Source organism: Patella vulgata, chromosome 5 (assembly GCF_932274485.2).
Source record: "Patella vulgata chromosome 5, xgPatVulg1.2, whole genome shotgun sequence".
NCBI lineage: Eukaryota > Metazoa > Mollusca > Gastropoda > Patellidae > Patella > Patella vulgata.
In genome coordinates this window covers 51847315-51864807 of record NC_065883.2, presented here as the reverse complement: position 1 = coordinate 51864807, position 17493 = coordinate 51847315, and the positions used below count along the sequence as shown (strand labels likewise).

The 17493-nt window shown below is 35.9% G+C and overlaps 1 protein-coding gene across 1 annotated transcript; it reads right to left on the bottom strand.

Moving 5' to 3' along the window:
* Nucleotides 1-1493: 1493 nt before the first annotated feature.
* On the bottom strand, nucleotides 1494-17484 carry LOC126822081 (uncharacterized). The gene is made up of 4 exons (XM_050550819.2): nucleotides 17307-17484; nucleotides 11439-11938; nucleotides 10655-10788; nucleotides 1494-6100 (listed from the first exon to the last, which is right to left on the bottom strand). Exons 2-4 carry the CDS (start codon nucleotides 11902-11904, stop codon nucleotides 5573-5575), a joined length of 1128 nt encoding a protein of 375 aa, XP_050406776.1. The 5' UTR covers nucleotides 11905-11938; nucleotides 17307-17484; the 3' UTR covers nucleotides 1494-5572.
* Nucleotides 17485-17493: the final 9 nt, after the last annotated feature.

Below are 17493 nucleotides of genomic sequence, written 5' to 3'. Positions count from 1 at the left end.
CGTCCACATGAAAATGTGGGCGTATAAAAAAAAATATATGGATAATAGAAATATTGACAAAAACAACAAACAACAAACAAACAGTTTATTTATAACTATAAGGCAACAGCCTACAGTACAGTACATTGACAAAAACGGTCCTCTTCTAATTACCGATCCGAGCGGGTTTTTTTAATTTTTTTTTATTTTATCGGTTTACACGTAGGCCTACGATTTACACATATCCACGATTATTTCAATTCGTATAATAGCTTATAATGTATATCGATAATGATAATATAGGGCCTACCGTTCTTTATATCAAATTGTCAGAATTTTTAACATAAAATCGTAGCGTTTTTGTGTCAAAACGCCCCTTAACATGTGATTTCCATGCAAGCTTGCACAATTTAACCAAATTCACCATTATTTCAACTCGTGTCGTATCACACACTTTCATTTTTAATATAAAATCGTAGCGTTTCAGGGTCAAAATACCGTTCAAAATGTTATTTCCAAGCAAGTTTGGAAGTTCACAAAAGTTCAATATTTGATAATGTATATTCTTTATGGCAAATTGTCATTTTTCATATAAAATCATAACTTTTTGGTGTCAAAATGCCCCTCAAAATGCAATTTTCAAACAAGTTTGGAAGTTGTAACCAAATCCATCATTGGTTCAACAATTTATAGCCCTATTAAATTGATATTTGATAATATACCGTTCTTCATGCCAAATTGTCATTTTTAATATAAAATCATTGCTTTAATACGTGTCAAAATTCACCTAAAAACGCGATTTTCAAGCAAGTTTGGAAGTTAATTGTAACCAAGGAACATAACTTGTGAACAGTGTCCAACTAATTTATTTGTTAAAATTACAAAATCAAGTAGGGTACGACTGCTCACATTAATTTCAACAGCATTATTTTGACTAGTTACTTTAAAGTAGTAGAGAGCAGGGCCGATACATTTACGTTACTAAAATAACTATATTTTGACCAGGATCACATTTATTTTATGGCGCATTAATTCCTGTTTCATATTAGGTAATATCTATGGAGGTTTTCTAAATGCAGGTATATGGTAATAATAAGGAAACGGATTAAAGATACATTATGGAAGACTAGATAAAGAGCTGACAGTTCTCCATATAATAGTTAAAAACTGGATAAAGTTAAGGGAATATGCTGAAAATGTCTGTCAAATTGCTTGACCCTAAGCCAAGAAACCCTTACCTTAAAATCACTCTAGCCTCGATTATGATTGTTACCGCTGTCACGATAATTAACAAAGTCTCCATTATCCATTTTTGCGGTTAATCATCAATCGGCGTATTCAAATCCAATGAAAATCGGACACATAAGATGGCATCGAGAGTTGATTATGGTCTTGTTATGTTAATAATTATCTAATTAATAGTTTATACAACATTTTAGGCCTAAAGAAAAGCCTGCCATAGGCAGATTTAGCTCTTGCATAATGTATCTTTAAATGAAATATACAAGGAAACAACAAAAAAGAACAATTTATTAAACGTTATCATTGAGTACATAACAAATTGATTTTTCATATCAGGAATACTTGTTTTATTGACAACATGTGAAAAAACTTTGTTGCAGAACTAGCAGTTGGTAATAATTAGAAAATGCTTGTTCTACAGCCTGTCCATCATAAATAGTTCTACATGCTGTATTCATTATCACACACTTTAACAAAGTAAAATTACACAGGAACATCTAAAATTACACCTCATAGAATATAAACAGATAACAGAAAAATCACTCTTTAAAAAATGATAAAATATTAGAACAAGCGGTTTCTATGCAAGAAACGCCCAGAGAAAAGCTAAAAAAAAAATGCAACTTTTGGTACAATCAGGGGCCATAATCCAGGAAATTACGGTCCAATATGCATTAATATCGACAAGAACCGAGATCTTTTGGATATAAACATATATTTTAAGTTTCATCAAGACTGATAAATATATGTGACCTCTAAAGTGTCCACAAGCTAAAAACGTGATTTTTCGTACAATCAGGGGCCAACATCCATGAAGTATCAATCCGATAAATGCCAATATCGAAATGAACCAGGATCTTTTGGAGATAAACCTATATTTCAAGTTTCGTGAAAATCGGATAAAAATTGTGACCTGTAGAGTGGACAGACAGGGGCAACGACATAATACATCCACATAAAAATGTGGGCATATAAAAATGCGTAAATATATCACAGTTTTAGGCATATATATATATATAGTTATGTAAATGTATGAGAATACTTTTATTTGGTATATTATAGTTATTTTATCAACAACTTATCAATTTGATTAAAATACAGATCATATAATTTGCCTTGTTTTATGATGGAGATGTTTAACTCTCAAAAATATCTAACACAACAATCACCATACTTTTGTTCTATTGAACTTTTAAAACCTCTCAACAACAAATCCAGTTGATAATTCATGATTATACTTTCATACATGCGTGTCCTATGTTATATACTTTCAAAATACTGGTGTAGTGGAAAGGGATATGATTACTCTTTGAGTGAAACAGACAGAAATGCTTAATTAAAATTGTTAGGATAACATATTTCTATTTTTATGAAGGAAAATTGTGCGACAATTATGAACTATATTACCCCAAATTCGGCCAAATATATCAAACATGTTTGATTCGGGCGAATCATTTGGCCGAATGGCAGTGGGCACACTAGGCGAATTTTGACGCCGATTGATTCAGCTAGTGTATCCACCACTTTACAAACATATAATAATATACCTAAACATTTTGGCCTTTGATACTTTTACGGACTGGTTAACGTAATACATGTGAACTCTGGGAGTGTTGCTTTAATAAATTATAAATCTATAGATACATCGGAGTAATTTTACTCTACCACACCAGGAACAGAGCCAAAAAGACTCAGTGGTATTCTCGCAGAAGTGGTCAAAACAAGACCTGACCTATGCTTTGTACCAGAGGAAATAAAAATTACTAAAAGAAGATAGGTTGCCAGGCAACAAAACATACGTCCACAGAAGCTTAATCGCCCGGGCGGTCGACAAGGGTTGACGCATATTTACTCTTTTGTAGGTAATTGGGAGCATTTACAAGACAATTTCATACAGATCCGATTATAATTGTTGTCATTTGACGGTTCACAAGGTTCTACTAACTGAAACGAGGGCCTTAACTCTGGAAGTAATTTTCAGAAAATTTTGAAATTTCACAAGGTTCACAAAGTAAAACAAGGGCCATAGCTCTAGAAATAATTGATGGAAATTGCTGAAATTCAACAGACCCCCGTTTCACAAATTTAAATGATACATATAAATTTCATACATGTCGGATGATAACTTTCATCAATCGAGCATTAACAAGGTTGAACAAAGTAAAACAAGGGCCATAACTCTAGAAGTAATTATTGTTGCTGAAATTCAATAGGCTGAAATTTACTAATCTAAATGGCGCATATGAATTTCATACAGATCGGCAGTTAACTTTTGATGTTAGAGCATTCACAAGGTGCAACAATGTGAAAACAGGGGCCATAACTCTAGAAGTAATAAACGGAAACAGTAGGACGTTAAACCCCATTTCATTTCATTTAAATTTCAATAAACGGAAATTGCTTAAATTCATCAGGATTCTTCTTTTTACTAATTTAAATAACACATATAAATTTCATACAGATCGGCAGATAACTTTAGATGTTAGAGCGCTCAAAAGGCGCAACAAAGTGAAACAAGGGCCATAACTCTAGAAGTAATTATGGGAAATTCAATAGGATTCTTTATCGCACTAATGTCAACAACATATATCAATTTTAAAACAATCGAGTGATAACTTTTGGTGTTAGAGCGGTCACAAGAAATTGTGGACGACGGACGGTCGGACGTACAGACGGAAGGACGGGGGCGACGGCAATATACGTCCACATTTCCATGTGGGCGAATAATGAAAAAATATCAAAAGCATTCATGTCTGTATTTTAATCAGATTGACTTTACAGTAATTAAAGCTATTTTGTTATCAATTAAAATTTGATTAATAAATCCACTATTGGATTCAAATATTTTGATTTAAATTTATCTCTCCACACTCAATTACATACTATTAAATTACTGTATTTTAATAAGAATGCATATACAGTAATTAAATCTTTTTTTTTTGTTATCAATTCTGTAAACCAGCGGTTGTCAGGCAAGATACAACCACATTTTGCAAGAGATGGATAGAGAACAAGCTAAAAAAAAAACCCCACGATTTTTCATAAATCCCGGGGCCATAATCCAGGAAGTTATGGTCTGAAATGCGCGAATGTCAAAAGAAACTTGAGACCTTTGGGATATAAACACATACTTAATGTTTCATCCAAATTGGACAAAAATTGTGAGTTACAGAGGGTCCACAAATTTGAACTCAACCATCATAATTATTTGTACAATCAGGGGCCATAATACAGGAAGTTATCGTCTACTAATATACCAAACATTGAAAAGAACCGAGATCTTTGGGATATAAACATACAAATCGGGAAAAAAGGGTCCACAACCTTGGTATTACATACTTTTACACTAGTTGCGTTCAAGCATCGGACATTTTCTCGGGAAGTTTCGGTCTGATTTTTATGAAATTCAAACTCAGCCTTCATTATGGTGTAACGGTATTTTAGATCGGATAAAAAATAGTGACGATATAAACCAATATTGTGGTAACACGTGTTTTAAGTTTCATAAAAACTGGATAAAAATTGTGCGTACAGGGAGCGGCCATTTTGTCTGACAGTTTCGATTCGATTTTCACGAAATTCGAACTCAACCTACATTATGGTGCAACGGTGATACACTCGAACGTTTTTTTTAAATTGGATAAAAATTGTGACCTAAAAACGTGATTTTTCATACAATCAGGGGCCATAATCCAGGAAGTTACAGTCCGCGATATGCACGAATATCGAAAGGAACTGAGATCTTTGGGTTATAAACTTACATTTCAAGTTTCATCAAAACCAAATAAAAATTGTGACCTCTAGAGTGTTCACAGGCTAAAAAATGATTTTTCGTACAATTAGGGGCCATAATCCATGAAGTTACAGTCTGATACATGCCAAATTCGAAAGGAAACAATATCTTTTGAATATACACCTGTAGACTCACGTAGAGTGTCCACAAACAAATTGTCGACGTCCGGACGAACAGGAGCGACGACAATATACGTCCACATGAAAATGTGGGCGTATAAAAATATTAATTGTATACTGTATTGTATATAATCAATTGTTAGATTCTGATATTTTGATATAAATTCATCTTCCTGCTAGAATTACATACAACCATGATACTGTATTTTGATTAGAATGTGTACAATAATTAAAGCCCTTTTTTTATTAGGTCTATATAAAATAATAATTGTATATTGCATATCTGATAGTCCATTATTTTGATTCAGATGTTTTGATTTAAATTCATCTACCCGCATTGAATTAAATACAACCCAAATCACTGTATTTTGATTAGAATGTATAGAATAATTAAAACTCTGTTATTATAATATTTATATTTGAATAATACATCTGATTATTAATCCATTATTGGATTCAGATATTTTGATTTAAATTCATCTTCCCGCATTGAATTATATACAACCAAATTACTAGATTTCTTACCGAAACCCGATTTGGTGAAATCGCCACTTGTTGCTAAAACATCTACAATGCCATCTTCATTTAGAGAGGAAATAAACGCTACCTGGAATGTGTTTAAAGGATAAAGAAACTGAGTGAATACTTTATATTCAATGAAAATTTGATTACTGGGAGAAAACTCCTTTAAAACATTCTGTTTAACAACACCAAGCTTTGTTCCATCAAACTGCATAGGAATACAAATCGCACATATTTTAACAATTTCTCGGTATTTGATGAAAAAGTGGCAAATTTCCACAAGACTAGGTACATCAATTCGTGGTGTTGCTATGGAAATACTGCAATTTTCACTTGAACACCATGCATTAAGAAGGGATCTCCAGATTCTATGTAAAGTAACACCATCTAATACCGAGCCTGGTGCTAATGTTGATGTCTGCTCATCTACCTCTTCTTGTGTCATCTAAAAATAAAACAAAAATATCAATATATATGTAAATAGCTGAATGAGACATACCAGTATAAGTCAAAAGATCAAAACACAGCTATGCATAAATCTAAATTCTGTATTCAAGACCATTAAATTTGTATGTGGCACATACATCGTGTTTATAAAAATCAGAACCAGCACGATGAGGATTTCTGAAACAAATAGAACAATCCTATCAGGATAACACAACCCTGCATATTTTACAAACGGAATGATGTCATTGAAGTGCTGCTCTCTATTTAAAATACAGATGTCCAATTATATCAAGAGCCATTAAACTTTCAAAGTTAAAAAAAAAACTAAACTAACATGATTTCAAAACCACTGACTTAAATTAAATCATCTTTAAGATCTAGGGTGGATTGGTAAAATTATTGTTGCATAATTTGTACCTTTTCTGAAATAAGGGGCATAAGTTATATATCTTATTTAGCCAGAGCTGGTCATAACTGAACAAACCTCACCAAATATTTCTACGCCGTCACCCACGAATGTAGGGCGAAAGTTATATTTAGTCTTTCTCTCCCTTTCCCTTTTTCATGGCGATTTTTGTTGACTTTTTGGTGTAGAATCGAAGAAAAGGGTTTGAAAATATACTAAGCAGCAAAAGAAACATCAGGTTGGTATGTTACTGTGAACAGACGGATTGCATACAACTTGCCAAATGTTTTATTGTATAATTTGTGACCACATCCCCAACTTTACCTGAGCAATAAGGCTCCTTCCCAAACACAGAATTAAACCCAGGAAATGTTCTCAAAAAGGCAACCTGACTTCTGAGATGCTAATGTGTTCTCCATGATTTTCATGTAACTCATGCTGCACGTGCTGTTCACCTGGACCTGCCCTATAAAATACACCCCCATACCTAGGTTGAATCATTCACACTACAACGTCAGCAGCATGCCACGACTCACGACAGCTCAGAGGAACCAGGCGCTTGGAAGACTCGACGCATGTTCGGACCATCTACCGGCTTCAGCGACGCTTTCGGGCCACCAACACCACAGATGATCGGCCCCGAACTGGTAGACCAAGGGTTACCACAAGGCGACAAGACCGCCATGTTGTGCGACAGCACGTGCAGAATCCCTTCACACAGGCATCCGAGACAGCACGTCAGCCAGTGGGAACACACGGAAGACCCATCAGTACCGATACAGTGCGCAGACGTCTCACCAGACAGAACATCAATTGCTGTAGACCTTACCGTGGACCGATCCTCACCCCTCGCCATTGACGTGAACGTCTACAGTTTGCCCAACAACACCAGAACTGGCTACACTGGCAATGGAGAACTGTTCTGTTCACAGATGAAAGTCGGTATTGCGTAGGCCCTATCAACTGCAGATGGCAGGACTATAATATGGCGTCGACGTGGCCAGCGTTATTCTGACCAATGTGTCATGGAACGAGACTCATGGGGGGGGGGGGGGTCCAAGCATAATGGTTTGGGGCAAAATCGGCCTCAACCAGAGAGTGGGTCCTGTGGTATGCCAAAATCTTGGTCCAGGGAGAGGAGGCGGCATCACAGCAGTGCACTACATCGATCAAGCTCTCAGACCCCACGTCATACCACATTTCGCACGTCATCGAAACAACGTTTTCCAGCATGACAACGCCCGTGCCCACACCGCCAGAGTTACTTCGGACTTTCTACAGCAGAACGATGTCAACGTTATGCACTGGCCAGCGCTTAGTCCGGACTTAAACCCCACTGAACATCTTTGGGATGAAATTCAGAGGAGACTTAACAACGTCGTACCGAGACCAAAAACAGTCGATAGATTGCGCAAGGCTTTTCTGAGAGTGTGGTTCCAGGTGCCAATGGCATTCATCAATCGTCTGGTCCACTCCATGTACAGACGCTGCGCTGCTGTTATTGACACTCGCAGTGGACAAACCAGATACTGATGTATAGACTGTGTAATGTCTTGGAATTGTGATGAATTAATCAATAATGTGTCAACATATTGTTTGCTGTTTAGTATACATTTTCTGCCAGGTTTTGGTGAATATTCATGGTTTTGAGGCTGAAGGATACAAGAGTTGAGAGGTTGGTTAGGTTGAAATGTAGGGTCGAAAATTGCATGTTTACTTGTCTTGTGTATCTAAAGTTTTTCATGGTGAACCTCATACATGCTTTTTGGCAAGAGTTTGCCACATGTTGCTCCACCTGTGGCAGAAAGTGTTCTACCCAACGAAAATTTGGGGAAAGAGACGAAAATTAACATTAAAGTCAATGGGGAAATGAAATGAAATGGGGTTTAACGTCCTACTGTTCTGCTCCGAACTGGGCTAATGAAGACGGGCATACGCCATACAGTGTGCTATGAGGAAAATTTTGCCCGGACAGTGGCACTACGGCCTACTCTTATATCGAATTCAAACTGTCAAGGGATCTTTTACGTGCACGCCAATTTGTACATGGGACCTTGGTTTTTCGTCCCATCCAAACGACTAGACAGATGTCCTTGTCAGGCCCTCCGTCCTGCATCACTGACAAGGGGGAACCACACCGGAAAATCATGATGAACTTTCTCGGCCAATGCAGGGATCGAACACCCGACCTCCAGGCTAGCCACGTGATCCCCTCAATGGGGAAATCATTAGTGATCTGTGGCCTGTCTGTGTATGACAAGGCTGTGACTGATATGTCTTAGTTTTGAAAATATGAAGACTTAATTCTAAGAAAATATGTATAAAATATTTTGACAACAGAAAAACTAAAAAAAAGTTAAATTTTAAAAAAAAAAGTTAGAGAAAAAATTCTGATTTTACTGCAAATTTCTCAATTTTCAGTTTTTATTTAATTTCTAACAGTAAGAAAAATATTTTAATGCACAATTTGGCTTATTCAGCCTCGGGAAGCACAGATAAAGTGAACAGTATTGTAATTTCACCAAATTTTGTCTAAAAATCAGGAATATTCACAGAAAATCTCCAGATTCTCCCATTTCGATGTAGAAATTAATCCTTTCATGACTGTCAAAATGTCTAAGAATGCCCTTATTTTCCTTTCTATTATAACTTAGATGGGATCTATAAGTTTGACAGGTTTAGAAATAGTTCCAGTTTTCCTACAGAAAATTGAAAATTGGTAGCACCGAGTTAATAATGCACAGCAGATGGGTTTGTACAAAATGTTCAAAACAGGGGTTGGCTCAATTTTGCTACTATTTTACCTAGAACAAGCATTTTTCTTCTCTGAAACATTAAATTCTTGCATTTCCTTCATTTAGAAAGCAATATTCCAGTCTTTCTAGACATTTTTCACTCCGTCATTCCATTAAGAGAGGCTATAAATGCCCCACCCCAACCTTTTTTATTAATGTGTTTTGAGAGATTTAATTGCACCTGTGTTGACAATTAAATGATAGAAATTTTAATTTGTGGTTGAATTACAGCTAGGAATGTTATTTTTCAACAATAAATAGTTATTTTGTACATTTCAAAGATTTCTAACCTTTTTTGTTTAAAGTCAAACTTAGAGCCCTGAGACATATCAGGTCAATGAGACCACACCCTGATACAAAACTGGTGTAGATGTGTAAATGTCAGCTTAATGTTCAATATTTTCTTATCAAAATCTAGGATTTGTGGTGATTGAGGTAAAATGTTAATTTTGCTCCTTTTCAGGTCTCCTTTATGTTGTCAACTCTGTCATAACTACATTTTGGAAATTTTGGAAATTTTTCCCTAAATTGATGTAAAGGTCGAAACAAAGATTTGTATGATGCCTCTGAGTTTTGAGATGTTGAAAACATTGAAATATTTCCAAATTTGTCAAAATTGTGTATTCTGTGACCATTGTTTTCTTTCATCAAGGCCTATTTTTAACCATAATTCATATTTATTGCACATATTTTAGTTTATTTGTACATATGTCAGCCAGGGATGGTAAAACATAGCTGTTAGACAGATTCCTTTGGTAATGTTAGTTCTGCAACCAAAGATTAGATAGATTTAGTCAGTGACACGTTTAGGGGGTGGGAATACATGTTTCAGTATAGATCTCTAATATTACAATCAATGCAACTGGTTTGTGACTTTTCTGTTTGCATATTGTCCAGGGTTTCTAAAAATATATTCCTTGCCAGTCTGGCTATCTAAAAAAAGTGGAAAATTACTTTCTGCCAGGTTTTGGTAAATATTCATGATTTTGAGGTGGAAGGATACAATAGTTGAGAGGATGTTAGGTTGAAATGTAGGGCCGAAAATTGGATGTTTACTTGTCTCTACTTGAAGCTTGTGTATCTCAAGTTTTTCATGGTGAACCTTACATATGCCTTCGGGCAAGAGTTTGCCACATGTTGCTCCATCTGTGGCGGAAAACGTTCTACCCAACGAAAATTTTGGAAAAAGTTAGAGCTGGTCTAAGAGATGATAATTAATATTAAAGTCAATGGGGAAATCATTAGTGATCTATTTCCATATTGTAGGTGAATAACTATGGAATGGCTGTGTCTACCTACAGCTAATTGTCTGTAGGATATGTTTGTTTTATAGCTGTTGATAAATGCTTACCACATCCAAATCTTTTTTGTCTGGAACTTGTAGTTCTAATGGTACCTCATTGTCAACAGAAGTTAACTCATTAGAAGAGACATTAAAAACTGATACTCCATCTTTCAGGGCTTCATCTGGCCAGTTATTAGCATCTATTTTTAAAAAGAAAATGTTTGGAACATAGAAATAAATATAAATTATACTAGATACCTACATTTTAAACTACTGTTACAACTAAGCAAGTATGTTTTAGAGCTATATATAGCAATATTTAACCAGAATGGTTGAGGTACAAGGGAAGAGGGGGTGGGGGTCTATTCTATAGCAAAATCATGTTTTATAGATAAGTTCCTGCCATGTTACCATTTGCTTGATAGAGACGAAACCTTGCATGTTTATAAACCACTACTGGTAATTTTGTGAGTTACTGTTGCTTGGTGTGTTATTTTCATGTTTGGAAAAATATCAAATTTCTCAAGGCTTAATACATGCTAAATATGTAAATACAGACGCTAGATAATCTACCGGCTTGGATTCAATCAGATTTAAAATAGGCCCATCAGGTTTCTCCGCTACTATTAAAAGATGGCAGTGTCTTGTTACGCTCAAGCATCATAGATCAATGAAATTTCAATTATAATAGCTTTGTAAATACTGAATGGAACTGTTTTTGGACTAATATCCCTATTATTAAACTTTCTCAATATTGTAGTTTGCAAGGGATTCCTATAGGCTAAATGCTACATCAAGCCTTTAATATATTTATTACAGATAACAAAATAAAGAACTGGTATATAATTACAGTATTGTTTATTTGTTTCGATGTCTCGATCTAGATGCTTTACTTCATTCTCTGTGTAAATCTTTTCAAGTTTAAAGGTTTCTTTAAGGATACCATCATACACGTCTAGAACTGACTGAAAATATCTAGTAAACCACTCAATCACAAATCGGCCTTTGATCTCCAATAATCCGGTCTTCAAATTAACTATAATCACAACATCTTCAAGACCCAATACTATTTCATTCACAGATTTTGAACCAACCATTTTCTTGTATGGATATCTGATCACAGGATAATTTCCACGATGTTGTAATACTTTCACCCACAAGATTCCCAAGACAATTGACCCATGTTTGATTTTTGGAACAATCTTTATGGAGGAAGGAGTTTGTATATCAACAAACACACATTCTCCAGTTTTAGAGTAAATAAACTCTTTTATGTTCTGTTCAATGACTGGTTCTTCATTTGTGAAAGATGACATACTTTTACATCTACAGGTCTTGATTTAACAGGATCTTAGAAAAAACAATAATGATACTCAGTCAGACAGAAAGATACAATACACTATGCCGCTAGGGCTAGTCACAATCTGGTGAGGACTCAGATAATCTATATATATTGATTTAAAGGGACTATCCCGATTTGAACAGGGTCTCAAAAATAAAAGTCTGAGTACATATGAAATTTAAGCGCCAAAATATAGAGGAATGGTGTATTTACATTGTCTCAAAGATTTCAGTTCCAAATATTGAGTCGATTGGACGTGAATGTCAAAAATGCTTATCCGGACACGTAACCCTTTTAAGATTTTTGGTCAATTTTTTCGATGGGTGACCTGATAATCGATTCCCGTTCCTTTGGCTATACAGTAAATGACCTATGTGCTGTACTTGATAACGAATGGTAATTTCACTATCACTGCATAATACAGCTTGGGACACCGGTCTGCATTTCCAGATGAAGACTGATGGGTTCAAGTTGTTTGAAAACGTATACAAATATTGAGTTAGTTGCTCGGCCCTTAGGTAAGGGATTTTAACACAAAATAAAGCAATTTTATTCTCCAAAATATTATCAGGATTTGACCTTTAAAATTCAAACCATTGTGGGACATTTCAAATTTTTTTAATGTATTATTGCCTATATTGCTATTTGCATTTCTTGACAGTTTAATTTAACATCATTCCGCAAACTACTGTTGTCAAGAGACGTTATTAGACAGACGACTGCCATCAGGAACGCTCACATCATTTATATTGATTCTTTCTGGTATTTCTAGGGTTTTTTTCTGTTTTTGAAAAACAACTTATACCTGAACTTTGTATATAATAGACTCATATTTTTCAAATCTTTTGGACTTGCCTTTTTGTCCCATTTCTATAAAGTGAATAGTCTAGTTATAAATTGATTTCTCCAGAGCTCTTGTAAAGACACAGCTGATTATGAACGACACTTGAATAACAGGCTACAATGTAAATTCTTGTTATACATTGTCTCTTTTTCTATGAGTTCGTTTCATTTTGAGTGAAGCCTGTATTACTGTAGCACGAGACTGTATAGTACAGTGGATGCTTACAGGCCAGACCTCGGATCAATTCATTTGATTTGAGAGTACCAGTACTACTGTTGTTAGTAATATGGGTGTGTTGTATATAGGCTTGTCGTATTGGTTTCTCTGTTGTTTATGTGTGGTGCACTGTTTAGAAAGATAAGTGAACATTGTATGATTATCATGATATCAATCATTTGCACAATAATAGTTTTAAAGTAAGAATACTGCATACAAAAACCAAAACTGTTTATTTCTTAAAAATGGTAACTTTAAGTTTAGATGGTCATGACTTCCTTTTAATTAAGGACTGACTAAGCTGATTTAGAAACAATTTTGGACCAATGACAATGTGCATTTTGGCAAGATTACTTTTATTATGTATGGCATGCAAGTTTATATTTGCCTTTAAGTCTGGAATTTCATAATGTTATGCCTTAAATGTAGCTGCAATCAATTGATACACTATTTAAGTTTTTGCACAAGTAAAATTTGGTTCAATTGCAAAATTTTGAAAACATATTGTCACAGTTTGCATGGAAATAAGTAATTATGTTACAAATTGTGAAGAGTGGAACTTTGAAATCTTAATCTTATCTTACCGAACAGTTTTCTCTGTATTTTCGAGGTAAAGTGAAATCATGTGCGGGTTCTAATTCTTGTTTGGCGGCCATTTTAAAATGGACAGAAATTTTGTGTAGCAGTTGGGTTTTATCAAATCATATAATTATGTGGTAAGGTTTGACCTTTATTTCAATGGAAATTGGTTTATTATATACTATTCAAAAAAAGTAGGGGATATTTGATTTTTAAGTGTTATTAAAGTCACCTAATGAAACTGACGAAGAAACAAATGACAAAATGAAATGAAGTTCACATTCATCGATTTATTCCAAATGATCGTTAGACTAAGTAAGGCACAGACTGACCATTATAAGGGTAAAATGATACCCGGGGTCAAACAGCAAAGTTACCACAGCATCACAACCAAGTCAGTAACGGGTAAATCCTCCTCTGTTTGCCAAACAAGCATTGATCCGACGTGGCATACTCCTAATGAGACATCTAAGGCCATTTTGGTCCAGATTGTCCCATTCCTGTTGCAACGCAGCAGCAAGTTCTTGGACATTGGCAGGACGTTGTTGACGTTGACGTAACCTCTGTCCAAGCATGTCCCAGACATGCTCGATGGGGGAGAGGTCGGGACTCAGTGCTGGCCAAGGTAATGCAACGCAGCAGCAAGTTCTTGGACATTGGCAGGACGTTGTTGACGTTGACGTAACCTCTGTCCAAGCATGTCCCAGACATGCTCGATGGGGGAGAGGTCGGGACTCAGTGCTGTCCAAGGTAATGTGGTGATGTTCTGTTGTTGGAGGTAACCTGTAACGATCCTGGCCCTGTGACATCTTGCGTTGTCATCCTGGAAGATGAAACGGCGGCCATGACGTCGTGCGAACGGCACAACATGGACTGCCAAGATGTTGTCCCGGTAGTACTGGCCTGTAACACGCCCTGCAACAACATGTAAAGCCGTTCTTCCAGCAACAGTGATGCCTCCCCACACCATAACAGAACCACCCCCAAATCGATCATGTCTGATGACGTTAACGTCTTGGAAGTGCTCGTTTCGATGACGCCACACCCTCCTACGTCTGTCCAAAAAATCAACAGTGAACCTTGACTCATCTGAAAACATCACATTGCTCCAGCGTCGATTATCCCAGTGTTGACGATCCCTAAACCAACGACGTCTTGCCTGAATGTGATGATCTCTCAAACAAGGGATCACGCGAGGACGTCGGGCGCGAAGGTGACCCCTATGCAGTCGATTCCGAATCGTCTGGCCACTCACTCTCACACCAGTGTCTGTTTGAAGACGAGCGCTGATCTGATTTGCTGTGATGACACGATTTCTCAAGGCCAAGGTACGGATAAATCGATCCTGGGCTTGAGTTGTCGCCCTTGGTCGACCTGAGCGTGGTCTGTCCTGTACAGATTGTGTATCACGGTATCTGGACCATAGCCTGCTTATGACAGACTGAGAAACATTCATCGTCCGCGCCACAACCGCCTGTGTTGTGCCGATCTGTAGCATGACAAGGGCACGTAACCTTTCATTTTGGGTAAGCCGACGCATATCAAAATTTGTTTTCTGGTCACTAAAACAATTAAACTGATGTTTCCACCCTGGAATTCAATGCCACAATGAATGTAACATTCAAAGTCAGAGTCGTGCAAATCTTGGGTTGGACCCCCATGATGATCCCAAGCATCACCTGCATTCCATGCGGTAGCTATTGGTGCGTTTGGGCGTCACATGTAACTGGAAATGTTTCTTCTGTTAGGTTCTATAGTGACTTTTTTCGTAGTCATTTGCATATTTTAGTATTATGCCCCCAAAATCAAATATCCCCTACTTTTTTTGAATAGTATATGTTAAGCTATCTGCAGTACAGTTTGGGGTCAGATTAATTAGGAATTATTAAGGGAGTGATAGGCCATTAGTTCCTTTAGGAAATGTCTCTGACTAGACGATGTCGGCTGACAGTTCCTATCCCTTCCTATATAGCAGCAATATGAAACTACGATAAAATAATGCTCCTCCCAACCTCTGTTCTCAGGCTATTTTGGAACCCTTACCTTCTATTTTTCACTATGGTTCTTTATTTTTTACAAACGAAATGATTTCTCAACATATCTGACACAAATTTATAAAAATTCAACACTATTTTCAAGTAGAATTTAGCGATTAAATAAATGTGTGGTCTAGTCTCGTAATGGCTCATTAGTTTAAACATATTTTGTGTATGTTTTTAATCGCAAAATTCTACTTGACAATAGTGTTGAATTATTATAAATCTGTGTCAGCTGTGGCAAGAAATGAATCACGGTGAAAAATAGTCGATAAGGATTCCAAAATAGGCTTAGACCAGAGGTGGGGGATGAGCGGTATTTTCATATTGCGACGACATCGTCCGATAAAACACAGTTACTAAAGGAATTAATAGGCCAGTAAATTTTTTGTCTGCTAAACACCATTGAAATCTAAATATAGGGTGATGCACAAATTTACGTAACTCGGCCATATAAGACGAAACAAAATTTAGGTAAGCAGGTGAAACAACTTTGGGATGTTTGAAAAAATTTGATTGTAAATTATTGCAATTGGGCTAGGCAAAGCAATAAATGACTGAAGATTCTCAACTTTTCAAAGATTTTAAAACTAATTGTTGATTTAATTTCTGTACACGAAATCGAACTAAACAACTCCAAATATAAGAATTCCGAATAAGAATTAATTTAGAATACCAAAATGCAAATCGTAACACATTGTGGTCTAAACTGTGTGATAAATTTTAAAATAAATCATAAATCAATAATCAATGGAACCTGTTGTAAGGTGGACACTGCATGCTTTCTTTTAACGTTAGGTTATTTGAGGCGCCAGGTAGTGTGAACAACTGAAGATAACATGTGTACGTGCAATTTTATTCTTTGATCTGTTCTATCACGGGCAATTTTGTTAGTGAAACCAACATGCATGTAAATGACTATATTACAAGTTCAAAGTTTTGCTATGGGTATCGCTCGATTGTAAGCGATGTAATTTTAGTGAAATTGGTGTCGAGAATTGTTGTGGATTCGGAAAATAAGCTAAAGTGTATGCAAAGGAAGAAGTTGGACACTATTCATGTTAAAATTGCATTGACATATTGTATAAATAAAATATTCGGAAAATAAGCTAAAATATGCAAAGGAAGAAGTTGGACACTATTCATGATAAAATTGCATTGAAATATTGTTATTGGTATTAATGTATAAATAAAATATTAAAAATTCATGCAATACCTGTTTTTTAAATTTGTGGGATGAAACGACCCGATATAAGTGGGATGAAACGACCCATGTAAATTTGGGATGAAACAGCCCAAGACGAACCAGTAGTGGGATGAAACGACCTGCTCCCTTTACGGAGACTGACACACGACCGTTTAGCAGTAAAAAGTTGCCCAATTAAATTGACTGGGGCTGATTTTAGTTTTGACAAGGATTCAATAGGAAGGTTCCTGAACGTACTGGGCGAGTGTAATGAGACCTACATTCAGAGCTGAACTAAGACAGTTCCTAAAGAAACTACCTTAAATGGAGTTTGAGAAAGGGTCCGATTTGGCTGATCATTCTGATCACAACGTCAACTCAAACTGTCACTGAACTTGCTTGCGTTGCTATGGTAAACATATGAAATAAACCATAGTTGGGCATTTCTATGTAATTACATTATTACACAAATCTAATCAAAACTAACGTGCTGTCATTTTCTTATGATAAAATACCTGTTAAATTGAGAAATTTCACACCACAAATGGGCACAAAGAAGACCAAACCATAGACATATTAATAATATTATTATTAAAAATATGTCTATGGTTATACATTGACCAAGCACCTGTTTCTGTGACCGTAATCTTACCTCCACCATTGAAAATCATGTAAGGGACGTAACTCTCATTGGATAGATTC